The 25,858-nt window shown below is 40.9% G+C and overlaps 2 protein-coding genes across 4 annotated transcripts in view; both read right to left on the minus strand.

Annotated features, from left to right (window-relative positions):
• Window positions 1-10,869, minus strand: part of ubash3bb (ubiquitin associated and SH3 domain containing Bb) — a 50,090-nt gene extending 39,221 nt beyond the window's left edge. Inside the window, exon 1 of one of the 2 annotated variants that reach the window (XM_051397835.1) lies at window positions 10,497-10,869. In XM_051397835.1, the coding sequence (XP_051253795.1) occupies window positions 10,497-10,624 (128 nt within the window). In that variant the 5' untranslated portion in view covers window positions 10,625-10,869. The remainder of the gene's footprint in view (window positions 1-10,496) is intronic. The other variant, XM_051397834.1, reaches the window with a different exon arrangement.
• A 153-nt stretch (window positions 10,870-11,022) lies between these two features.
• On the minus strand, window positions 11,023-25,744 carry gkup (glucuronokinase with putative uridyl pyrophosphorylase). 2 transcript variants are annotated; one of them, XM_051397575.1, is made up of 23 exons: window positions 25,582-25,744; window positions 24,651-24,757; window positions 24,491-24,535; window positions 24,245-24,398; window positions 24,066-24,137; window positions 23,420-23,508; window positions 23,165-23,321; window positions 21,701-21,778; window positions 19,438-19,529; window positions 19,140-19,245; window positions 18,963-19,042; window positions 18,810-18,878; window positions 16,277-16,337; window positions 16,146-16,162; window positions 15,988-16,045; window positions 15,563-15,655; window positions 15,030-15,090; window positions 14,777-14,890; window positions 13,676-13,733; window positions 13,281-13,349; window positions 13,139-13,202; window positions 12,872-12,943; window positions 11,023-11,575 (listed from the first exon to the last, which is right to left on the minus strand). In XM_051397575.1, the coding sequence occupies exons 1-23, from the start codon at window positions 25,636-25,638 to the stop codon at window positions 11,480-11,482; spliced, it is 1,869 nt and encodes a 622-aa protein (XP_051253535.1). In that variant the 5' UTR covers window positions 25,639-25,744; the 3' UTR covers window positions 11,023-11,479. The 2 variants fall into 2 exon arrangements, 1 of the variants encoding a protein (XP_051253535.1); XR_007884388.1 differs by lacking the exons at window positions 11,023-11,575; window positions 12,872-12,943 and having other exon boundaries at window positions 13,181-13,202; window positions 13,676-14,454.
• Window positions 25,745-25,858: the final 114 nt, after the last annotated feature.

Raw genomic sequence — 25,858 nt, forward strand, 5'->3', positions numbered from 1 at the left:
AATTTCAGGCTGAAATGAACAACTTCCGGTTAGCCCCAGCACCCAGCACCCACACCACATCTGATTTAAGCCCTGCCAATTACAAATACAGATAATGTGATACTCACTCACTAACAGCTGACTGTGGTACAACTACTAGCTTAATAGAAGATTAGTCCTCTTTGGCCAGCTCCAGCAATTCTTCCTTTACATTTCTATCACTATTTAGTGCCATGTGCACACTCCCCTTTAAAGAAAAGAAAAAGATTTATCTACACAATTACAAACCAACATTCTCCTCTGTACTGCACTATTTGACCCACTAATCTTAGTATTGGTCTGACATTCTTGTTATCTGCCACTGACAAGTTTAACACAACCAACCAATAGAAGTACCAGCAGTAATAGGGTAGAGAACCCTCACTGGCTTCCCACCCACCATCAAGTCCATGTGTATCTATCGAAAACAAAGTCTTTGCAGTGGTGGTGCAGTGGAAAATCTACACCGTGCACCCCTCACTCCCTTTTTAAATGTTTTGCTGTCATTCCTGGTTGATGTCAACATCAGCCAAGTCCTGATACAGCTGTGCTACAGATGCAAATATTATGTTTCAAACTCAGAGGAATCCATCTGTACAACAAGCTCATCCACTCACTTGGGGTGTTTTTGTGAGTAGATACACACAATGTCTGACCCGCTTTTGAGTAGCACCTGTATTTGCAAACTGTTTTACATTATTATTATTATTATGTTGACAGATTGTCAATAAATAACTTATTAACAAGTCAAAGTTAAATGCTAAATACAATAAATGGAAAGCTTGTTTAATTGCAAACATTTTCTTACTTTTCTTCATATATGTACATGTATACATCAGCTGCCTGTGAGAGGCATCACTGTGTGCCCTGGTAACTGTTTGGTCCAGTGTGTGACATTTATTAGGATCTATTAGCAGAAAGCTTAATATATATATATGATTGTGGCTGTATCACGGTAGTTTTAAGATTGTGGCGGTATCGGTTTGTTTGGGTTTTTATCACAAACTGCTGTGTGCCATTGAATGAATCTTAGCTGCTGAATATTAACTGTTGTGTAAAGTTATAAGTTAGTAAAAAGGATACTTGATTAATAGGGCTCCCCTCCCACTGCACGCTACACAGCCTGCCCGGAACATAGCGCAATGACTTGTGTCATTAGGTCATCAAAGTACTGAGCTAAAGAGACAGAAACAGTGTGAGACTGTCTGATGGAGGAGTGTTGTGGTTGGGGGGAGGTTTGCAGACGGAGGCAGAGGACAGCTGTCAATCCCAGCAGCCTCCAGGCCTACAGGAAACCTGCTGCTGGCTCAGCAACTGTAGGCACACAGCTGTCCTGGGAGCTGCCTACTGAGGGTAGACAGATACACGCGGCTGATATTGGCTTTTTATTCAAATCTGACAGCTGCCAGAGAGCATATGCTAACTTCACTAACATAGCTATAGCTAGTGAGTGGAGTGAGCTATGTGTTATGGCCAAGAACTCAACCCTGCATTGGTAACAATTTGGATTTCAGAACAGGAGTAACAGTGTTACAGAAAAACACTCGGTAATGGCGTGTGTCATATATGTCTTCTATGAGTGTGTTTCCATTCACATCTTCATTTTGCACCTAAAAAGTCAAAACAAATTTGAGAAAATATCAAATTATTGCACACTTTTTACACCTGTGCTGGTGTACTGATAAAAACAAAAAGTGACAAAGTGCAATGGAAATAAAAAATAAATAAATAAATCCTGACGTACATGAATCAGTTAACCTAAACATCCTCTGAAGCTTGAAGAGATGAAACAGCAGCGGATGAGAACATCACATCTGTATGGAGCAAGGAGGGGACCTTCCTCAAATTAGTACATGAAATACACATTAATGCCATGTTTCCATCACATTTCCACTGGGTTTTCCATTTGTACTTTGACTGGCACTTTTTAATTACATCATCTTGTGAACCACTTTCCTTTTTGTATTAAAAAAAAATGTTTTGTGACTTGTAACTCTAAAACCAATACACTGATTAAATAAGAAACACAGTTTCAATTTTAGCAGCAGTCATTGTTCGCGGTTGATTTCCTTCAGTCAAAAAACCCATCATCTTAAAGAGTTCCCAATATAAACAATGTTGCTTCAAGAGAATTTCTACCATACATGAATAAGATTTGAAAAAGCTTTATATAAACAATTAATTATAAATATTTGGGCAATATAAAAATGATTGACTACTTTACTTACAGGCATTAAAATGGTACAATTTCAAGATACTAGGTACTGCTGCACAATACTGGAATTCATCACCTTCAAAAGACAGATATTAGCAACCGACTAACCTATTAGTATTAACCTTAAAAATCCATATAGCTCAAACCTTGATGCTAACTGAGTACACCATTGGTCCTTTTTGTGCAGCTCATGTATCTCTCCATCTGTGCCTGAGGCCACAAGCTGATATCGACACAGGGCCTCTGGTTGCAGGAGTCAAATAATGACCGACTGTAAAATCATCTAGGAACGAGAGCAAGATGAATACCGTGGGTCACACAACAAGTTGCCTATAATGTAAGGCCTCTGAATAAACTAAAACTAGTGGGGGCTCTTCTTATAGAAATTATAGAAAGTGTATAAGACATTTGTTTGTGGGTAATTTGTAATGCAAACCTGCCTGCAACCGGCCAGTTGCACTAGTACCCTGAATTTCATACAGCCACGGTGAGATATTTGAGTGGAGACAATGGCCCCATAATCTGATAGTGCTGTCTGTTTGCCTGCTTCCGGACAGAGCTTCAAATGAACCACGATATGATCACCGAGCTGCAGTGGAAGTGCACCAGTGAATGACGGCAGCTATATCCAGACAGTGATGCACCTCTCCTATTTCAGGAAGGAGACTAATGACATTTATTTGACCTTGTTAGAGGCTTCCTATTGAGGAAGACATATAATGATGACACATGAAATGTAATAATAGGTATATCATTTTGATTTTACAATCATCCTCAAATACTCCCAAAGAGCTGGGACCTATTTGTGAAGGAAGAATAAGCTCATATTCATCTGCATTTCAAAGATACTGGGCTAAAAAACAAGGGAATGACTCAATAATTCATGAGAGTTACCAACTCCACAGCACTTGAGAGCTCCTATTGCTGGGATATACCATATGCAGCGCTCACAGATGTAGCACACTTGAACCCTCGTAGTGTATGTAGACATTATCCTTTCTTCCTTCAGATCAGCAAATATGCAACCCTGGAGCTGAGCTGTACAGAAAATACATTTCCTATGTAGACAGCGGTTGAGAAATGGTAAAGACAACACTAAATCAGCATTGAGAAAGTGCAAATATGGCGCTGTGAATGCAACCACGTTGGGTGTTGATCTGTCACATTGTTTCTGACTGTACATCTGGGGCCCAGAAGATACATAAGCTGTGCATTACAGTTCTCAGTGTGACAGTATACAATTTCATGACCAGTGTAGCGATTGTAAAAAAAAACACAACACATTATCGACACAGGAAGTGAGTGGGCGTCCATTTGAAAGAAGAACTCAAATCGTACTTCATAAACTGACAACAGCTGTATGTCAACCTAAAATACAGCCACATGCAGTACAGCACAGGGTACATGTTTGCCTCTCTTAAGACTTCATTAAATGAGAAAATACTGCATCGGTACATCAATGCAAAACACTGCAATGTCATTCAGTCCAATTTTAACTGCTTTAAAAGTGCTAACAGGCACACTTTGTTAACTGTTATGAAACATCTTCTACTCTAGTGGGGTTATAAGAAAAGATGACAGAGTTTCAAATGCAGAGAGCTAACTTTAATTATTAAGCTAAAACTTCAGAACTCAAGATACTGATCCTGTCTTACTAATAGGACAGCTGTGGGTACCATGAAAGCAGACTGGGGATACTGAGCCAAAGAAAAGCTTTCGCTTTCTTTTCAGTGCCTATAATTCTACCTACTGCCACTGGAACGCATACATATTGACTAGACTGATCTGATCAGTAAAGCATAAAATATGTCAAATTAGTACAGCTATACATTGAATATTTGTGATTAGTATAAAAAATAAAACGTGAAGCATTTATCTCTTCATATTGATTCGTTTTTTTTCACTTGAATGCAATGCTAATCAACCACAGAACCCCCAGAGTCACAATACTTGTGACTTCTAACCATTAGTTAGAAGACCAGTGTGTAGGAATTAGTGGTATCTACGGGTGAAGTTGCAGATTACAACGCCCGTACTTCACCCTCCTGTTCTGAGCATGTAGGAGGAACTACGGTGGCTGAGAAACTCATTAAAATGTGAAACCCCCTATCTAGAGCTGTGTTTGGTTTGTCTGTTCTGAGCTACTTTAGAGATATGGTGGTTCAACATGGTTGTAGATATTAATGGCTCATTCTAAGAAAACACGATTCTTATTTTAAGCTGATTATACACTGATGAAAACATACCTATGTAAAGCCTGAAAATAAAGTTATTTGTTTAGGAAAGCCGCCTTCTGAGTAATTTTGAATTTTTCATATAAAAATTGGAGCAAAATTGGGGCACTATCTACATCTAAAAGATCTATTTTCTTTCCAGCTGAAAGATTCACTCTATTGGCAAACTATATCAGTAATCATTGAATTTTCCCCCTCTAATAGGTATCAGTCTCAAAGATCCCATATCGGTCTGGCTCTATACCTATGACTATTATAACCCATTTCTGCTAATAGATCCTCCTAAATGTTACATGCTGAGCCTTTAAATAATTCAAATGGAAACCAGCGTTCACTAGTTCATTCTCCAGCTCCTCTGTTTTTTTCAGGATTCACAAATATTTAACCATTTTTCTATTTCCCCCCACAAAGTTTGCAATTGGGATAGGTGATAGCTTAAAACATGGCGCACCAGCCGAAAGCCCATTGGTCCTGTAGTTTTGGACAGTCAGAGTCAGGTGACTTTTTTCGTCGTGGTAACAATTATAAACACATGGTTAATGTTGTGAAAGGGCCCCAGTTTGGTTAGCTTTAGGCATCAAAAGTACGTGGTTAGGTTTATGACAAGATCATGTTTTGGTTCAAATAAGTATGACGATGGCAGCTGATCTTTGGAGCAAAGGGCATTTGATTATTGGAACGGACAAATGGGCTTTAAAGCCAGTGGGACAGTTTTCGGACTATTGAGGGTTTCGGAATAATGGGTCGTCGAAACAATGCCATGGCACTCCTTTTTCAGCTACACGTCATTCATGATAAACATCCCCAGTGCAGGTAATGTTAGTTGTCTCTATACTCCATACTGCTAACTGTAACAAAACTAACGCTAGCTAAAAAACTGAGAAGTTCACAGACACCATGCTTCTATCTCCATCACATTATCCTCATCTACAAGTACATGTCTCTTGTCTTCGTCAGGGACTGCAATTACTTTGGTAAAATATAATGTGCTCATATTGGATCCCATCACTCATTATAAGAAGGTCACTGAGAAATGATGTTATCAGAGCCTTTCAGAGTGAGAACTTCAGCTAAACACACAAGGGTTTATGCATACAGAGAGAGATGTTGGCCTCCTTCAGCCAGGGTTTTTCTCTGCGTACACTGAGAATATGTCTGAACAAGTTCTGATGTCTCATGATGACATATTTACCCCTGAGAAAAAACCCTGGGATCCGATAATAATTGACCTTTCAGTCTTTAGCTCCTACTGATACTGTCTCTCAATTCTCTGAGCCCACATGCAGAGAGATGTCAGGCTATTCTTGTAAAAACAAGCATGACTCTGCTTGTTTCCTGTCCAATTGATCACTACATTAAGGGTTAGCTGACATACACAAGACTGTCATTCACAAAGGCGGGGAGATGCACCTTGTGACTTGCTGGAAGTATTTTCTCCCCGGGGAGAAGAATAATGTGCACAATCGATTTTCTTTTCGGAGTGGTTTAACCTGTCAATAGACGGCAGACCTACAGCCATTTCCTGGTTGCTAGATGATGGAAATGTCAGTCATTAATAACAGCAATTTTTTAAATTATCAGTACTATGTAGAGTAACTCACTGGAGACTGTGTTCCTTTGATTCCTTAAGACTGTGGATTTTTGTGAATTTTACATCTGACATTTAATTAGGACACATTTCAACAGAAATTAAATATAAAACTATTAAATATAAAAAAGATAGATACACATCTGGAATGCTTTAATGCTTGATTAGAGAGCAAAGCTTCTTAAATCTCACACTTTAACCAAGAATCCAATTTCATATGTATATATATATCACACAATGTTAAATGTTAAATAGAGAGACAACAGGAAATGAAGAGGAAGATGCAAAAATGTTTCCAGCCTTGACCTAAGCTCAATGTCACAATTTAAAGTTCAGAACTTCCCAACTACCTGACCAATATTAGTGCGATAGGTTGGTCCAATCTAGGTCTTGATGTCATTTGATATTTGTGCCAATAGGTATCATACTGATACTGGCACTCACATTGGGACCAAGTTTTGGTTCCTGTACAAAACAAAACTCTTTTTGAATTCCTACTTTTATAAACATGTTCAAATGCTTCTCTTGAGATTCATCATGAATTCCATTTATGGTGCTGTATCTTCAATGTTTTGTTGTGCCGTGTACTTCAGTGAGGGACGTTTCTGAACTGTCGGAAACTAGCAAGCCATGCTGAACAGATAACGACACTGAGCCCTCTGAGAAGAAACAATGTATTAAGGTAAGGCTGTTTGCTGACTTTGTAAAATGCAACTGCCTCACAATAACATCAGCAGTGTAGCAGAGGAGGAACCATGAATAGACAACCATGAATTCTCAATGCTACACACAAGATTCAAAACGTATTGAACTTAAAGAACCAGTGTGTATTACATAGTGACATCTAGTGGTGAAGTTTTATACAGTAACTAACTGAACACCGCTCGCATATGTATTTGAAGACCTGGGAATGAGAACAAGCTGTGTAAGAGAAACTACGGGGACCTTCAGCGTCTACAGAAAAGAAACGTCTCATTCTAAAAGGTAAAAAAGCCCCACATTGATTCTTATATTCAGGTGATTATACACTAATGGAAGCTTACCTATGGATATTCCATTTCTGCCAATAGATCCTCCTAAATATTACACACTGGATCTTTAAATACCCAGCCCTAGTTAATTCAATATTTTTCCAACACCCCAAGCTTAAATTTAACTAAAACCTCTATTTCACATTTCTGCCACAGCTGTTTCATTAATCACATCCTCCTGTACTGATATGACTAAACTCTCTTATATAAAGCCAGAAGGCATTTCTACTCTCTTGCGTGAACACTCATAGCAATGCGGGGATGCCCCTGAACCAAAACAATGGCGTGACTAGAAAAGAAGATAAATGTAATCTTTCCACACAGAAATAATCCTTTTACAGCAGAACCAGGACACCTGAAGTTGGTCAGGAAATTTAGTGGGTCAACCTCTTTAGACTCCACTCAGAAGGAAGAGGGAGAGAGACAGACAGACAGAGAAAGGGAGTTAATAAGTGGCCGTGTCAAAGCCAAGCAGTCATGGGCCGATATAAAAGAGGTTGTGGCTTCCCTGAGGGAGTGTGTTCTAGGCCAACGTTGGCCTGCCTGGGGGCCTATCATCATCTGCTGCGTCCATTCAGCAAACCGCAGCACACTTCCTCTGACATACACACTGGCAAAAACACTTACACACTTACACACAAACACTCTTGATGTGTGACATCTGTCTGGGTGAAAGGGGTGGGAAGAGTCCCCAAGGTTAAGTGTATGAACTGAAAAAAAGAGACCTGCTGGGAGATTTCTCCCAGACTACAAATAATACGGACAAAAATAGGGTTAGCTACTTTGATGAATTAATACAACACAATACTGATTCTACCATAGACGGTTTAGGAAAGCTTTTCCATCTGCTGTTCTGACCGGCTGGTGTCAGAGAGGCCATTCCTTGGAAAATCCTCTGGTACACAGGAAGTGATGGTTTTTTTTGTTTTTTTTTTACAAGGGATGCACTTTCATCGGGTCCAATACATTATCAGCTGATAATGGGACACATGTGTTATTATACAATAATTGAATTAAAGATACATACATTATATTATATATACACATTATTAACTACATCTTAGCCTTTCTTAACCTCAGCTGTGCATCAGCTACAAGTTACGAACTTTGTTTTAAAATACAAAAGTATCGTATTATTATTGTTCATGAGAAGCAGGTAATCATCAGTTATCGAATAGGCTGATCCTCATGCAACCCCATTTTTCATGTTTAAGCGTACTTTAGAATGAGAAGCAGAGGTTCTGTTAGTCAATGACAGCCATCATACATGGAATGAAAGAAATGCCAAAGATGTGTTTGTAACAAGTGAGAAACGTTCTCACCATTACATAGTCTGTCCGTCTGTCTGTCTGTCCGTCTGTCAGAGAGCACTTACAACTTCATTCTTAAATTGTAAGATGTCCCGCCCAGTAGATATTTTGATCACATTTCTAACAACCAAAGGTAAGGGATGAGTCCTTTGATGAACCCACTGTACGCTGCCTGCCCAGCACCTAGCTACAGTGGAGAGTTTAGCAGATAAAGAGACAGTTATTTCCCTCAGGTGATAGTGGAGACCAAAAACACATGAATAAATGTTATTGTTGCTCAGTGTCTGCTGGATGTGTAAAGAGACAACTGTTTGCTAATCCCTTTATAATTGATCGAAGATGTGAAATTTAATCGATCTACTATCAAATAAGGATCTGAAATATAAACATATAACATGTAGTCTCTTGTTTTTGAGCGTCTTTCTTATAAGACCATGATATTATTTATATGAGCGGGCTCTGCATGTAATCTGATATTCAGTTATATGTGTTTAATATGTCAAGACCTTTGTGTCTTTATATGTTTGATAGGCTGTACCATGCTGACAGAGAATTATGCAATATGTTGCTGTTGAATAAAGCTTTGATTTAGTACACCAAAGTGTATCAACTTTGTGAGATAATAAAATGTCAGTGTTTGCATGTTAGCTGAAAGCTTATCTTTTAAACACAAAATGACAGACACGCACTGTATGTTTGTAACAAACTATCCAGTATTGCAGCTGTTACATTATTCTAATTATGTGCTGGCCCAGGACTCCCTTTCTTCACTGTGTAATCACTACGGACAGGTAGGACACCGTAGACCTCTCGTCCATTGATGCTACCCGTTGCATTGCAGTATTCATTGGTAACTGTGTGTAAACCGCTCTGCTCCTGGCTGGTGATGTACAGTATACAGTAGTGTTGTGTTTACAGTGAGCCTGTAGCCAGGACGGATGTGAACTCACTGATCTGGCCAAGTCAAAGACAGTCCTTCCATTCAGTAACGGCAGAGGACACAGGGTGAACCGTATGACACCCCCCCCCCTGCAAGCAAACAAACACACACACACACACACACACACACACACATTCATGACTTCATGACTCCTGACTCCAGTTTTCTGAATAGTTTGCATATGACAGCTCCTCAAGAATATGGCTGAAAGTTTCCTACTCTAAGGTAGATTTGACTGAACTAAAACAGGCTCAAAATAAAATGAGCATGCAAATACTTATTATTTAAATAAACAGTATTTTCTTATTAAGCTTTAACATTTTAATCTACGTTGAGCTATAATTTAACTAAGGTTCAGAAAAAGGAAAATATAACCACATTTTCGGAGCTTTTTTTGTGTTTTTTTTTAATATAGTTTAATTTAAACCTTTATTCAAACAGGATATGTCCTATTGAGATTAAATATCTCTCTCTCGACGCAGTCCTGGCCAAGATACACACATCGACCGGGGAACAGAGTTGCACACAACAGCGGCAGCGGAACAAAAGAAAGACAAGTGCTTAAAAACACACACAACATTTAAAAAAACACAAAATAACAATACACAGATTCCAAAGAACAACAGCACAAGCAATGCGTCCAAAAATATCAGTTTAAGCACCGACAGCCCCTCGGCTCTGTCTCCAGGTCTTTAAACGGAGCTATGATTGATATGGTGTCTGTTTTATTTGATGCTAGCGGTCACTTCTGTTAACTTTTATGTTGCTTTCTTGCTAATTCTGTTTCCCTCCACTCATCTCTTCGCTTATTGACATTTGTTCCGACTCTATTCCGCTGTTTTAATGAATTAAATTCAGCTATATCACACTTTATTTGACTCTATTCTACTCTTCAGTAGTGCATGTGTGTATACAGGGAACACCAGCTAGCTGCGCACAGCGAAAACCGATGCTGGGAAACGGCCAGTGATGCTGCGTTTGACCCGTCCGCTAACGCAACTCCCATAACAGACCTGACCGCTACTCACTGCTCACACACCGACCGGGTCCCTGCCGGGTCCCCGCCAGGTCCCCTGACAACCTCTGACTCTCCAGCCCACACACACTCTCATTCTCACACAAACACACACACACACGGGTGTTAAGGTCAGGGTACTTACGCCCTTGGTCTGGGGAAGCCCATGGATAACAGCACGTCCAAGTTGGAGGCACATTTCACTGAGCCCGGCCGGTTCTGTCGGAGCCTCCGAGGGAGGATTTTACTGTAGAGGTCCTCTTTGGCAGCCATGGTCCACTGAGTTCACCCTGTTCGCTACAAGCCCGATACAGTCCGCCACCAGACCTCTCCGGCTAGTCCATGAGCTACGGCTGGATCCGCATGAGTGGAGAGGTAACGGCGACTATACAGAGGAGCGGAGCTGAGGGCTGAGCTGAGCGGCCAGGCAGAGCCCCGCTACTCCGCCCACTGGAGGAAACAGCAAATTAGATGTGCTCATTGAGTGTACAGTACAGCGGCAGAGTACAGACTACAGAGCAGTCTGTGGGGTTGTGAGGGGGAAAAGGGGTTTAAACAATGTGATTTACATGTTATTTCAACTAGTTTGCCTTGGTTTGTTTACCCTCAACTGTAGTAAGTGTGTGTCATATGGGTTACAAGCTATACAGCATACAAGACAAAACACTAAGAACATTAAAATTGCTTTTTAATTTGTGTATAAAATTACATACATTATACAAATATATGAGATTGAGTCTTTACAATTGATGTAGAAAAATAATTACATATTTTTTACATTGTTATAGATTATACATGTTACACAATGGTAAGGACCATAAATGTTGTGAATTTGAAAATCTGCATCAAAAGTGTGAAATGTGCAGATTCCCTATATCTCTAGGGACAAAGTGAAGCAATACCTGATGTTTCACTAAACATTATTCGGTCAATCTGGTCAATTACCCCACCCCGATTCTTTTTTTTATTTATGGCTTACACATAATTCCATGTAAATTATCTTTCCACTGTAGTAAAAAATCCTATGAAATGACATTGGGACTCATTGAATGCCACGCTGTGCCATATCCAACCGATGGCTGTGAGTTGGCCTCGAGTAGCCTGACTGTGTCGTGGGGAGATGTGAGGTTAGTGTTGGCCGCCGACAGTGCTGGCAGATGGGTTGTATGGTGCGATGACACAGAAGACACAGCCTGCCTCCTGGAAAGCTTGCCTCATCTCCACCTAGTGGGCAAAAGACACACTGCATCACACAGTATAACACAGGGCCTTGAGGTCAGATTCACAATTTACAACTCAGAGCGGGTTCATTACTGCCAGGATCTGTTTTTTCCTTTTTTTTTTATATTTTGGGGGCTTTTTACCTTTTTTAGACAGGACAGCTTAAGATATACAGGAAGGGGGATGACATGCAGCAAAGGGCATGTCAGGGTCGAACCCACGGCTGCTGCAGCAAGGACTCAGCCTTGACACATGGGGCTCCAGCTCTACAAGGTGAACTATAGGGCAGCCCGAGCCAGGATGTTAGGTCAGACTCTAACCAAGCAAGACATAAATTAGTTAAGAAGGTTGTGGCCCTTTCAAATTCAAGGATTGAAGGTTATATAATTGTCATTTACAACACAGGGTTGTATAATGAAATTCTGTGATTTGAAATGAATCAGGTGTTGACATCTTGCATTGGGCTAATATCTCTGCATAAAGCTGAGTTTCAGTTTAGTTTAATCTACAGATCTTTTTCATTTATCATGGACTCAATTTGGTCCCAGCCATGAGATATTTTTATTTAACTGGTTAAACTTTTTTTTCCAGATTTATCATCTGTCTGTTAAAACATATTTGGTTTATGGATGCAGAACAGAACACAAATTTTGTTTTCAAGTAATCTAAATGCCAGTTTGAGTGCAAGGCTGTGTGATCATAGAGCAGATGACTTCCTCTTGGTGGAAATATTCCAACTATGTGGTTGTTCTACAGCTAAATCATGACAAGAAAATGAAACTTTACAGTAGTTTTGTTTCCTGATCGTTTAGTTGAAAAGAGAACTGATTTTGTGTGTTTCAAGAGTAATCCGTAGAAGATTTTCCTTAACCAAAGTATGAGGTGTTAGTGTATCTCTGAAACAGAAAATGCATTACATTGCATATCCCTACAAGAGTTTCCTTGCAGGGATATCAAAGTGATCACATCAAAGTGATAAGGTCAATCTTTGATTTAGGAGAGAAGCTGAAAATGGTTTGTGAAAATGTAGTCACATTTGCTGAAATGTTCACTGTATCCCGACAATAGAACATGAGACAGATAATATGTGAAACAATCAGGTTCCTCTGGCTCCTTGTAGAGCTCCTAATGTTATTTGTAAGAATCCACCGGGCCTGAGCGAAAACAACCAATCAGAGCCAAGAAAGAGTTGATTGTTGAGTCTCATTCCCAGGGCGTCAAATACAGACACTGGGAATGAGGCACAACAAACAACCGTCTTCAAGCCACCAACCCAAAGCGTCTTTATATCGTTCTTACCAGTCTTGCATTATCCAGACACAGACCCACCACAGCCCCCCCACTGCCTGGTAACTTCACCGCTGAGCCAAACTGCAAGAAGCAGCAAAAACTTTATGAACACATAAACATAAAAACACTCCTGCAGGCACACAGACACACACACACACACACACACACACACACACACACACACACACACACACACACACACACACACACACACACGCAGATGTTCAATAAAACATGCACTGCTCTAAGCAGGTAGAGGAGCCTCTGAGGGCCTACCTGCTTCGCCAGCTGAACCATCTTGAGATTCCCTGGGCCCAGACAGTCATCAGTGTAGACAGTCCTGCGGGGTGTGTTGTTACTTTAGCTGTGAGTGTATCTGTAACATGAATGATGCTCCACATCAAAATATACTGTTTACCTCCTCAGCTCAAAGTTCTGGTCCATCAGCTGTGCCAGAGTGCCCCAGTCTCTGTTCTGCAGAGCTGCCCTGAGGGGAGAACATTTCCAGTCAGTGCTAAAGTAATTTTCAGCTCAAATGTTCTGAACTTCTGAAATCCCACCACAAACACAAACGCTAGCTTTTGCCAGCGAAGACACTTTAAATGTGGTGTTTCTTGGAACTCACAGTGCATAAACATTTTACACAATTCAGAAAGCCCAAAGCCACTTTGAGACTGTTGTGCAAAGGTTAGGCGTAATTAATCTAATGGTTATTTATGTCCAGCTGTTGCCCTGATTTATTTGACTCAATCTCCATTGCTATTAATTACAGAAATTCTTGATCAACAATCCACTTAAAGTACTCAAACCGACCTGGCTTGATCTGTGAGCTCAGCAAAAGTCTTCATGGCCTCGACTACCAGAGGCTCCCCTGTCGAGAGAGAGCAACATGAAAGTAGTTCATCAAACGAACCAATGTGTTTCCAGTTTCTCCTAACAGGAACAGAAAGATGTAAATGTGCACATGGGCTTGCATGTTATTTTAAAACAACTTTTTTGTCTGTTTATAGAAAACTGAAATGTGTTGCTCTTTATATCAGCAGCTTTTCTGCCCAGTAAAGAATACTTTGTGGCTATAAAATGAGATTAAATACAGCCATGGTAGTGGCTCTGCGAGGCTGTACGTAGGCATAGCGGTGCTTTGTGATAACTGCTAATGTAAGCACGCTACCATGCTCACAAAGACAATGATGTTTAGTAGATACCACTTCACCATGTTCACTGTCTTAGCATTGGGCTAATGGGAAAGTCATTAGTTTTGAGGGTATTTGGTTATTAACCAAAGTATTGCCTATTAAATCTGAGACTAAAGGAAAAAACAAAGTTGGTACGACTCAGACGGGAACATGCACATCAGTTATCAATGTACTCAGACTGCCCTGGAAAGCTGGGTGGATTATCCTGGTGACGTAAGGTAAAGTATGCCATGAAAATCCAGCCAATAGTTGTCGGGACGTTTCATTTAAAACCGCAAACGTGAACCTCATAGTGGTGCAACAGCCAATGGAGGAAGATCACCGAAGTCAGCAAGATTTATCCTCTGAGAACCATGAACGTCTATGACCTGATGGAACTGTGACCTGCAGGGGGAGCTGTAGGAAATGTCAGGGGCTCACCGATTAGGATTCATCCTATGATGATGGATATCTAATTCATCCATTAACTGAGCAGTCAGAACCTCAGTCAACTTCCTCATTTCCTGTTGTGCTAGGCTCGTCCATGTTGAAAAGACAACCACATTTTGAAGATGGTTAAAAGATAAAAGCGACAAATACATAGTCAGAAACTAAGTTAGCTAGCTAATGTTTTGCTTACATTAGCTAACTTAAGATGAGACATTTTGGCAGTGACCTTTGACCTTATGAATCAACAGGAGGCTGATGTGATGTAATGTAATTTGATGTGAAGACGTACCGCTGAGCCAGCGCTGTCTGATGTTGCTGTGGATCCGTCCAGAGTCACTGGGGTCGCTCAGGTAAGCCAGCCAGAACGGTGGGAGCCCACTCATGTCCATAGAAACATAGTTCCCTGAGAATGGGAAACACACACACACACACACACACACACACACACACACACACACACACACACACACACACACATTAGGAATAACATTTGTATTTGTATCATCTACTTAGCATCTACAGACAGACGGTGACTTCAATACCATAGCCCTGATCCTCCATGAGCTTCTTGCTAAAATCCATGTAGACTAATCCTTCATAGACCTGCAAAGACAAAAGGGCAAACAATTCATGCTACTGCTGGTATTAAAGCTGCAGTAGGTCATTTTTATAAAAATATTTTTCTGTCATACTTGTTAAAGCTTTCACTATATCCTGACAGTAGAACGTGAAATGTGAATGTGAAACAATCAGGACCCTCTGGCTCCTTCTAGTGCTCCTAATAGTATTTGCGAGAATCCACCGGGCCTGAATGAAAACAACCAATCAGTGTCGAGAGATAGTTGATTGTTGAGTCTCATTCCCAGGGTGTCAAATACAGACACTTTGGGAATGAGACTCAACAATCAAATATTATCAAGCCACCAACCCAAAGTGTCTTTATATCTTACAGCTCTGAAGTAGTTTCAGTAAATATGACAAAGTTATTTTAATAAAAGTTACCTACTGCAGCTTTAACTGAAAGATCACTGACATGCTGTCAAGTACATTTGTGTAATGCTGACTTGTTACTGACCTGAACAACTCTGTCCTGCAGGCCAGCAGTAATGAAAAGTTCATCAGTCTCCACGTTGAGGATGAAGTTGGCTCGGATCGGCTTCGGGAGATCCTGGAGTGTAAAATAGAAATATATAAATAGATAAAGACATCTTTTTTCTCAGGTCGTTAGTTAAAAAGGTTTTGGTAATTACACACAAACTTCAACATGTTAGTCAGGAACAGCATCTTAAAAACACATTTAAAAATGAAGTCTACAGTGCTGCTTTCAATGTCTAACTTCACTGGATCCACAGGGAAATCTACTGAATTTATAACTTTGAAACAGGAGAGGCTGATGTTTTCACCATAAATGAAATTGTGGTTGGTTTTGATAATAGCAAATAGTGGAAGGAATGACAGACTCTGATGGCTGTGATAACAAATATCTACCCCCCTCCTTACATTGTCTGTGATGTTGTAGAATTTCATAAGGCACTTGAGGGTAGCTGAGACGATGGCACTGTGGAAAGAGAAGATTGTAGTCAATTATTAAAGCGTGCAAAATGTTTTATTTAAATTTGGTCGATACTGATAGGAAATCATCAAACAGAACTATTTACCTGCTTCCAGCAAGGCCCTTCATTGAAAACGGAGACAAATCATTTCATTGTTACATAACATTTTCACATTAATTTAACTCTATAATGCTGTCCTTTATTTCTTAGAAACCAGTATCTGAATGGATCCTCACCACTTGCCGAGGAATGTTGGTGTCGTACTTCAGTGTGAAGTTCTGCTTTGTCAGTGCAATACTGCAGTAGAAAAACACACAGCAGACACTGAATGAGCATTTGCAGTGAAAGCGAGTGTCCTTAGACATACAACAAGGAGTTTTTAACTGGTTATGAAACAGTCTCAATTTAATACTGATGCCTCTATATGAGCTATATATGCAAACAAGACTATCACTGAGAAGACTGGCTGTTTCTATAGTTATTCTTAATGGCCCCTTGAAATCAATGAAATAAGACAGTAGAAACACTACCGCTTTTGTCCACAGTTTTAACAAATAAAAAATACAAACTGAAAGGAAAATGTTTTGTGAACTGACTAAGCCTTTCTTCATGGTTGGCAGTACAGTGGGCCGATGCATCTTATGTGCTTCACTGAATCCATCTGGCTCACAACATAGCACAATATAGTTACGCTGGTGCTACAGTACTTTTACTCAACTACTGTACTACAGATCAGCTTTGAGGTACTTCAGTGTGTCTATTTTCTGCTTACTTCTACTTCACTATATGTCAGAAGGAAATCTTTTTCCTGTGCTAGATTAACACAAGAGCTTTAGTTAATTTACAAATTAAGATTTTCAATACGAAACGCAGGATCCCCTTAAAAATACAAAGTGTTTGTTTACTGCAAAAAATCCCCTTCTTACCAAGTATTTTCTTGTCTAATTGTCCTCAAAGCACTTTTTTCTCTTAACAAGTGAAAAACATCCAGTGCAGTAAGAATATTCTGTTTTTTATACAAATCAATTTCAAATATTTGTATTTTATTTTTTCATTCGAATGCAGAAACAGACCTTACTTTTAAAAGTGCAATAACTGATTTTATTTGGCCACTTAAGGGCAGAAGAAACAACCTGTGATCAAAACATTCATCTCCTATTAAGGTGATATGGTCAACCTGTTAGAAAGCAGCTGCTTATTTACACATCCAGCTGTTACACAGTAACATAATCATCCATGCAGGGTCCAGTGTGCAGTTCAATTCTCTCTAGCTTCATCAGTTATATTGCCTTTAATTCAGAGGTCTTTGAGGGGGGGAAGAGTGGCAAAGACACGGTGAGGTGAAAGGTGTGAGCCAGTGTTTAAAAAACAACAGAAAGTTAGGTATTGTAATTTTTAGGTATGCTGGTACTCCTCAACACAGAACCATAACTCAGTCACTTCAAATTCAACTTGAACATGAATAAATAATAAACAAGCAGGGAAATCATAGAAAAAAGTTTTCCTCAGTATCGAAGCACTCCAGTGATAGTCGCTGGTACATCTCCTGCAATAAGGAACGGCTAACAGCTAACACTTTAAATGGTGGTAATTTGCCAAAAAAAACAAAAAACCAAGTATGTATTGTTTCTGAGGCGAGGGGCCCACTGTGGTTAGACTGAATAACCCAAAACATTTTTTATAAATTAGTTTAAAAAAGTGTTTGATGTCATTACTTTCAAGAGTTGGTTAGCTTAGCTTAGCATAAAGACTATAAACAAGGGGAAACAGCTAGCATGGCTTTTCCCAAAGGTAACACATTCTGGCTCCCAGCAGCTCTAAAGCTCACTAATTAACTACGGCCGCCCCCGAGAAGAGTCGACTCACAGTCCAATCTCTGCACTTTTGTTTTTCAGCTGCGTCACTGTACACAAAGCGACAGCCTTGCAGGGTGTGAACTTTCACAAACCCAGTCTTAAAATGACCACAGACCACAACACTGACTGCGATGGTAGCAGAGAGGAGTGATAGTTCAAGGAGGGCAGCGGGGCAGCGGCTGCTCTGACACTCTCTGCTCTGGTGTTGACTGTCAGTGAAGTTGGCTAAAACTTCTTTTGAACCAGATGGTGGTTCAACCTACTCTACCCGTTCACTGTGACTGACTCTTCGGCGGACAGCAGAACAGCAGCAGAGACACTGTGTGGTGCGCTGAGATTTTATATGTGAACTGTGAGCAGGACGCACTTCTTACTTCTCTATGTGTAAATCTGATGTTTTCACATCCCAGATAATTATACAGAATTATAACTTAGTAATAGGCTCAAACATAAGACCCATGTAGCTGCATTTCCGTGGCTGGAACTGCTGATATAGGAGTTTAGTGTGGCGCTGAACTAAAGAAGAAAATCATACTGAACAATCGAATCAGGAGTCAGGTACAGCCCGATAATTAACACGCTGTATCTCGTTTGTTTGATCTGTACAAGAAAGTGTAAAACAACCAGCCACACATTAATAAAGTATTTCTGATTCTGATTCTGATTCTTGGCCGGGTGTAGTGACTTACCCCTGCTTTTAGTCTTCATGTTAAGCTAACCTAACACCTATTGCCTCTAGCTTCATATTTAGCATACAGAGTGGTGTCAAACTTCTCATCTGCAGGTTCAGCTTCAATGAATAAAAATAAATTGAAATATTTTAGCCAAGATGTACATACACACAGTCTTAAGTAATAAATCACGTGAATTACATCGGCAATGATGAATATGTCGTGTTACTCAGTTATCTCACCCTTGTTTGGAGCAGAACTGGTAGAACTTCTTACAGGTGGCCTGCAGCAGCCGCAGACCTCCCAGGTACCTGCAGTGGATGATCAATAGAATATTTTTAAAAAGCTAGAACATGACCACCCCCATCATGCATTTTAGCTCTCTGTGTACGTACCCTTCTTTCCTGCTGATGCAGAACAGATCTTGCAAGCTTCCAAACTCTGTGGGGTCATTGAGCGGATGAGGGACTAAAACCTGCAGGGTCACAGAAATTCACACCATGCCCCTTATGAAAGCGCTTTAGTTTGAGTGTGCACAGAGCTGGGTGTGTGTGTGTGTGTGTGTGTGTTACCAAAGTCTGGCTCTCCACTAGAGTGACCTCGGCCCAGAAGTTGGAGATGGACATAGCAATGGTTTTCCCATTGAAGCCGTCTGAGGGATTCCCCATTAATCCAACTCTGTGAGTCAACACATATTTGGAAATTCTTACAGTATGTGTCGGGCTGTGTGCTTTGACATTCAAGTGCTCTTTTTGTGAGTTAAGAAGGAGGAAAAGAGGCTTTTATTTGCAAGCTGGAAAAACCACTGTAATCTGAGCTCAGTTGAAAGCAACATGGGGTGAGAGCCATTCGTGGTGTGTGTTTTCTTACCTGGCATATGATCGGCACGTGATTGGTTTAGCGGGGTTGTCTTGTGGCTTGGTGGAGTAGTGGGTGAGCCACTTGGTGTAGTCTGACAGGCCCTGAGATGTCAAAAAGAAGTGTGTTATTGGATCAGCTGCAACAGAAAAACAGCACCCAATCCCTGTGTGAGGGCATATTTAGTCAGCCCTAAATATCAGCAGTAACATTAAAGACCCCCTCCAGACATGTATAATGTTTTTGTCACATGTTGTCAAATGCAGTTTAAAGCCTTTTTAAAAATATAGTATATATATATTTTTGGGGGGACAAATGAAGGGTTGTGCTGTTCGGTACTACAAGTTGTAATGACTGCTCTCTCTTTGAGAACTGTAACAATGATTCAGGAAAAAGGAGCTTCAGCAGTTGAGAAAAAACTGTAATAAGAAATGTGCTCTCCATGAACACGTAGTCAGACCCACAGACACAGTCTGATCTGACAGCAGATGACAGCAAAGGTAGAAGAGTAAGGAGTAGCAGTAACAGAAAGGACTGAGCGCAGAGTGCAGCTGATGTCACATTACAGGATTTCTGGGTAATGAGCGCTTTCAGACTTCGAAATATTGAAGCACTTGTTCTTCCAGCTACTTTGCAGCTTTAACACACTGCAATGTGCTCTACTTTGAAAGTTAAAGGGGAACTCCAGGGAGCTGTGTGAAGTCTGATAAATGACCTCGAGTGATGTCACTTGAGTCAGCACCAGTTGAAAACTACAAGTCATTTGCATAGGGTGGCCACTTCCTTCACATCAAAAAGGAGGACACTTTGCATACACGGGGACACGCAAGCAGATATTTGTTTGGTATGATCCGGTTTTAAATTTTAATGTTTTTCCACCAGATTACATAAAGGTGCACACACATACCACATAGCTTATAATAAATATACAAGATACAGCTCATGACAACGTGCCCTTCCAATTCAGATTACATAGGTCTAATAAACATCATACAGAAACTGTTCTTAGTGTTTTTATCTGGATAGATAAAGGGTAAAACAAATACAGCACCTTCTGTTTCAGATGTATAGGCTTTACCTATATATATGAGTATGAGCATTTTCAGAATTTCCGTCCAACAACCGAGCTCACGTTAGTTCTCTGTCGCTGAGAGCTTGATTGACAGCCTGGTGCTAGCAACTGTGGTGATCCAGTGGCAATCAACACATGGCTCATTTGAATATTAAAATCAGCCATGTGTTAATAGGTCACTACACGAAAATGTAACCAATGAAATTACTTATTTTGACACACATTTTTAGCCAATAAGTATTAAACTAACGAGGTAATGTGTCAAAATGCGGATCTTTTTAGTTATTTTCTCAAAAGGAGGACAAATGAGTGTCTGGCTTAAGGCTGTGCCTGCAGCTGGACAGGGCATTTAAAAGCCGGACTGTCCGGCCTAAAGCCGGACGAATGGCCACCCTACATTTGCATCTGTTGTCCCTGGGTTGGTAGAGAAAAGAACAACCACAGAACAGTAAATATGACTACCAGCCTAACACGCCCAAATATCTGACTGAACTGTCGACAGTCAAGTTGCATTGTGGGGAATAAAGGCCCCAGGTTTTGACGAGAAAGAATAAAAAAGACAACGCCTCTGATTCTGCTGCATCCAGCAAAGGGCCACACTCAGCCAGCTCTACTGGGTGAATTATCCAGGCGCCCTAAACTCTCAAATTCTAATCTTTCACACAGTCATTCTTGCATCACAAATTCTATCTTCTTTGGAAAAAAATATTAAAATTGTGCTGACATTTGTTGTGGTCTCTACCAAGCAAACAGGTTTTCTTACATCTGGAGAACAAGATTTGTAGGCCAGGGAATCTCTGTAGCTCTACAGTACTTCACTATAACGCTGCTTTAACATTCATTTTAAATGTATCAAAAAAACTCAGCTTCTTGTGATTTGGATATTGCACTAGGCCATATTGCGATTTCAATTATCTCTACTTTCACCACACTAGTGTCGTAAAATACCGTTATATTGTGGTTAAAGAAAAAAAAATGTTTTTGCTATTTAATGTTTTATTTACTCTTAGCAGTTACATTTTTAATAATTTAACTAAACTTATTTTGTTGTATTCTATTTTTGAGACGTACTGTCAATATATCTAAAAAAGAAAAGTGGTTATTTTCAGAGCTTCATCTGTCTTTGTCCATTATAATCTATGAATTAGAAGGCGGTGCTGTGTGAAAAAAACCTGGCTGATGAACTGATTCAAAGATACAAACCACTTGTCCGATGAGCTGGAAGCCAGTAGGAAGCTTCATCCCAAACACATCCAGCTGCTTCTCATTAATGAGCCACTCCTGAAGAGAGAAGAGCCATAAAAGTAACTTTATTACTTAATGATAATGCACTAATCAGAATCAGAATCAGAATCAGAATCAGATTTATTGCCAGGTAGGTTTTTACACATACTAGGAATTTGTCTTGGTGCAGTGGTGCTTAGAATATACAATCACACAAAAAAATAAAAAGATAAATATATAAATCACACAAAAATATACAAGTCACACAAAAATCACACAAGGGGATCAGGGGGTCAGCCACAATGTTGGGCTCAGGGTCCTAGAGACGTACAGGTCCTGGAGGGATGGCAGGTTGCAGCCGATCACCTTCTCAGAGGAAGGAATGATGCGCTGCAGTCTGCCCTTGTCCTTGGCAGTGGCAGCAGCGTACCAGATGGTGATGGAAGAGGTGAGGATGGACTCGATGATGGCGGTGTAGAAGTGCACCATCATCGTCTTTGGCAGGCTTTTGGCATCTTCCCCAGCAGCCGCAGGAAGTACATCCTCTGCTGGGCATCCTTGGTGAGGTCCTGGGTGATGATGGTACCCAGGAAGCAGAAGGACTCCACAGAGTCAACTGGGGAGTCCCACAGGATGATGGGGGGCGGGTGGGGCTGGTACTTTCTTAAGTCCACAACCATCTCCACTGTTTTTTAGAGCATGTAGCTCCAGGTTGTTCTGGCTGCACCAGGTCACCAGATGGTCAATCTCCCATCTGTAGGCGGACTCATCTCCACCAGAGATGAGCCCAATGACGGAGATGTCATCTGCGAACTTCAGTAGCCTTACGGACTGGTGACTGGAGGGGCAGCTGGGAGAGCTTGTCCTGTAGCAGAGCTGGGATGATGGTGTTAAACGCAGAGCTGAAGTCCACAAACAGGATCCTGGCGTAGGTTCCTGGGGAGTCCAGATGCTGGAGGGTGAAGTACAGGGCCATGTTTACTGCATCATCTGCAGACCTGTTGGCTCTGTAGCGAAACTGCAGGGGGTCCAGGAGTGGGTCCGTTATGGCTTTCAGTTGAGAAAGCACAAGGCGCTCAGAAGACTTCATGACCACAGAGGTGAGGGCAACAGGTCTGTAGTCATTTAGTCATGAAAATCAAAGTCAAAGCAGAAATCCCCACAAACTTATTTGGCAATCGCACAGACTAAACTGATGTCACAGGAGGGCAGCAATTAGAGTGAGCCTTCCCCATTGAACACAACTGTTTGTCTAATCATTGTTAGAATACAAGTTATACAGTAGATCTAGGATCAGAAGTTACTTCAGACAGGAAAATTAGAGTTTTAGTGAACAATCCAACACACAGGAACCTGGCCAAAGCTTCGTAAATTCAACTGGGTGTAATTCCACCTTGCATAATTCTTGCTGAAATAACACTTATTGAATTAGCGTTTACAAACCCAGAATCGTCCGAAGCTCCTGTCTGTGGCTTGAGGCTGCAGGCTGAGGAAGTCAGACAGGTAGGGCAGCGTGTCTCTCTGGATGCAGTAAAACACTACGCTGGCCAGCCGGGATTCTGTCAGGCCTTCCTGCGGTTTCTCCAAGAAGCGAGTTATCCTGATTTTTATAAATGATCAGATTAACATCACATCTGCACAGTAGTGATGTGTAAGAAATATATGTCAGTGAAGTTCTGGAAGAAAACTTATTCTCACCTGTGGGTGTCAGGGCATACCTCCACGATGCCCCTGGAGCTGCTTTTCTCACTCTCTTCCAGCTCATAGTATATGATCAGCTCTCCAGGCTGCAGCAAAAAGAGAAAAGGCCATGAACTAAATATGTATTTGACCTGTTGGGCGTAACAAGTATTTTGGATTTTGATGGTTTCAGATTCCTTGTGTTTGCCCAGGACTTGACTTAATTGACCCATTCGAGGTCCCGCCCCTTTTTGTTCAGCGCTCCAATAACAGTTGAGCTAGCCTCGTTCAACTTGCTCCTGCCCTATACTTAGATATACTATACACTACGCTGCTCTGTGCTGAAAAGACAGCCACATTTGGAGATGGTTAAAAGACAAAAGCTACACACATATATATATATATATATATATATATATATATATGTAGTCACACCACATAGAATATGTAAGTGGAAAGGAGAGGTTCCAAAAGGGGTTTTCCATATTTGACAGATGAGGACCAGACACCCTGTAGCTTATCTACTCATAGAGAAGCAAAGTTCTGCTGTCTGCTGCTACTATCTCAGGTGATAGGGAACAGATTTTAATAAATATCCTTTCCTTTTTGTTTTATGTCCACTAAACAGCTCCTGGTGCCCATTTTTTAATGAAGTAAATCTCACCTTTGACTTGAAGAAGCGGATCACTTGAGCAATGTCAAAGTTCTGGTCTGCACACAGCATGTCTCCAGCAATCTGTTTACATAAACGGAAAACTCCTCATTATAGGACAGACATTCAGTTCAGTGAAATGTAACTGAGCAGATATGTGATTGGACACACAACAAACAGATTTATCATACCACAATGATGTCGTCCTGGAGCTTGCGGCTGCGTATGGCCAGCTGCAGGTCAGCCACGGCTCCGAGACGGTCCTCCAACGTAGTGCTGCCGTCATTCACCACATTTTCCACCGGGAAGTCATTCGCTGTGGCCCAGCGCTCGTAGTACTTATACCTGGTCAGTAAAACAGAACAAGAATAGAGCAGGAGCAGATTAAAAGGGTGTCAAATCAACACCAACTCGGTCATGCTACAGTTAGAACTTACTTGTCTGCATTAGTGACCAGATACACCTCTGTGAACAGCTGCCGCCTGGAGAGAAATCAGAGACGCAGTGAGTTATTAAGAGTGACTGAAGACACTGGATAGGACTCAGAAGATAATCAGAAATTAGGCCCCGTCATGTTTGGGCCACTTCATTACGCACATGTTGACTGTCTCCCACCAAAAGTCAAGGATCTTCTTTCCACCAGTGCCAGGAAGTAAGGCCTTTGGTACCCCAGTCAGGTGGCTGTATAAGCCTGTGTCATCATTCTGGGAGAAGACAGGTGGGGGAAAAAAAGCTGGACTAAAACACATAAATCACCATACTAACAAATCACATCGTATCATCAGTATATGCAAGTGTAAGTGTATATGGAGGTGAGACTGAAACAGACCACAGTGTAGCTGGTTTACTGTATAATTCATGTAATGTATATGTCCATTCTACTGTATTACAAAGCTACAAATACACACACATCCAGGCTTAGATGTTTCAGTTGGTGTACAATGTAGCTACTGGCGACATTATTTGAACTTTCAACTCGAACTCAGGATCATACGTGGACTCAGCTGTTCCTGGACACAGCACACCCCCCCCTGTTCAGGAGACAACCACACACCAAACCTAATGAAAAAAGATAGCTTCGTTACGTTGTTTTTATTTTTTGGTACTGCCGAGTCAACCATTAGATTACCGTCAATTATTCGGCACATATAGATAAGCCAATAATCGCCAGTTATTTTCATAAAACCTCATCTTTCAAGAAAGAGTCCCCTATCGAATTCCTGTTATGCTCGGTAGGGGGCAGTAGAAGCCAGTGCTAGCCAATGATAAAACTGCACTTCTATCAAAAATGCGGTATGGTTGTTGGGTCAGATGTAGGCCGGATGCAGCAGTGCATCTTCACGATTCCGTAAATGTCCTAAGTGGTGGTCTAATATGTATATACGCTTGCCGAAGGTAACGCAATCGTAAAGTGTCAGATTCTTTAAAGCAGTTCGGCGTACAGTGCAGTATGACCGCTTCACAGCCAATGCGAACTTTGCACTGCTTCAACTTATCTCCTTTGTACTGCAACATTCAAGCTACTTACCTTAATTTGTGTCTCTAAGACGGTGCCGTGGCCGGCTACCAGCAGTATGCAGATCATTGAGGAAACTTGAGTTTGTCCTGTCGTTCCTTTAAAAGTGCAGGGGTAGAGAAATATCTACAGTAACTGCGAGTACTGAATTCTCCCAGCGTCAATGAAATGATGCACTTCCGCACAGCACCTTCAGAATAAAACATACTCACGACTACGTACAGTAATTCTTCATATGAGAAATGAAGATAAATATAATGTATGTACAGTCTGTTCTCATAACTAAGAT

This window comes from Dicentrarchus labrax, unplaced genomic scaffold (assembly GCF_905237075.1).
Source record: "Dicentrarchus labrax unplaced genomic scaffold, dlabrax2021, whole genome shotgun sequence".
In the NCBI taxonomy this organism is placed as follows: domain Eukaryota; kingdom Metazoa; phylum Chordata; class Actinopteri; family Moronidae; genus Dicentrarchus; species Dicentrarchus labrax.

Bases quoted from the DNA above. Each gene is read 5' to 3' on its own strand.
- gkup (XM_051397575.1), bottom strand. From the start codon at position 25,638: ATGATCTGCATACTGCTGGTAGCCGGCCACGGCACCGTCTTAGAGACA. The intron at 14,891-15,029 runs GTATTGAAGTCA...TCCCATTCTCAG, and splicing joins CATGGAGGATCAGGGCTATG to GGAACTATGTTTCTATGGAC. The intron at 13,734-14,776 runs GTACGTCTTCAC...CTCTCTCGACAG, and splicing joins CAGACAGCGCTGGCTCAGCG to GGGAGCCTCTGGTAGTCGAG.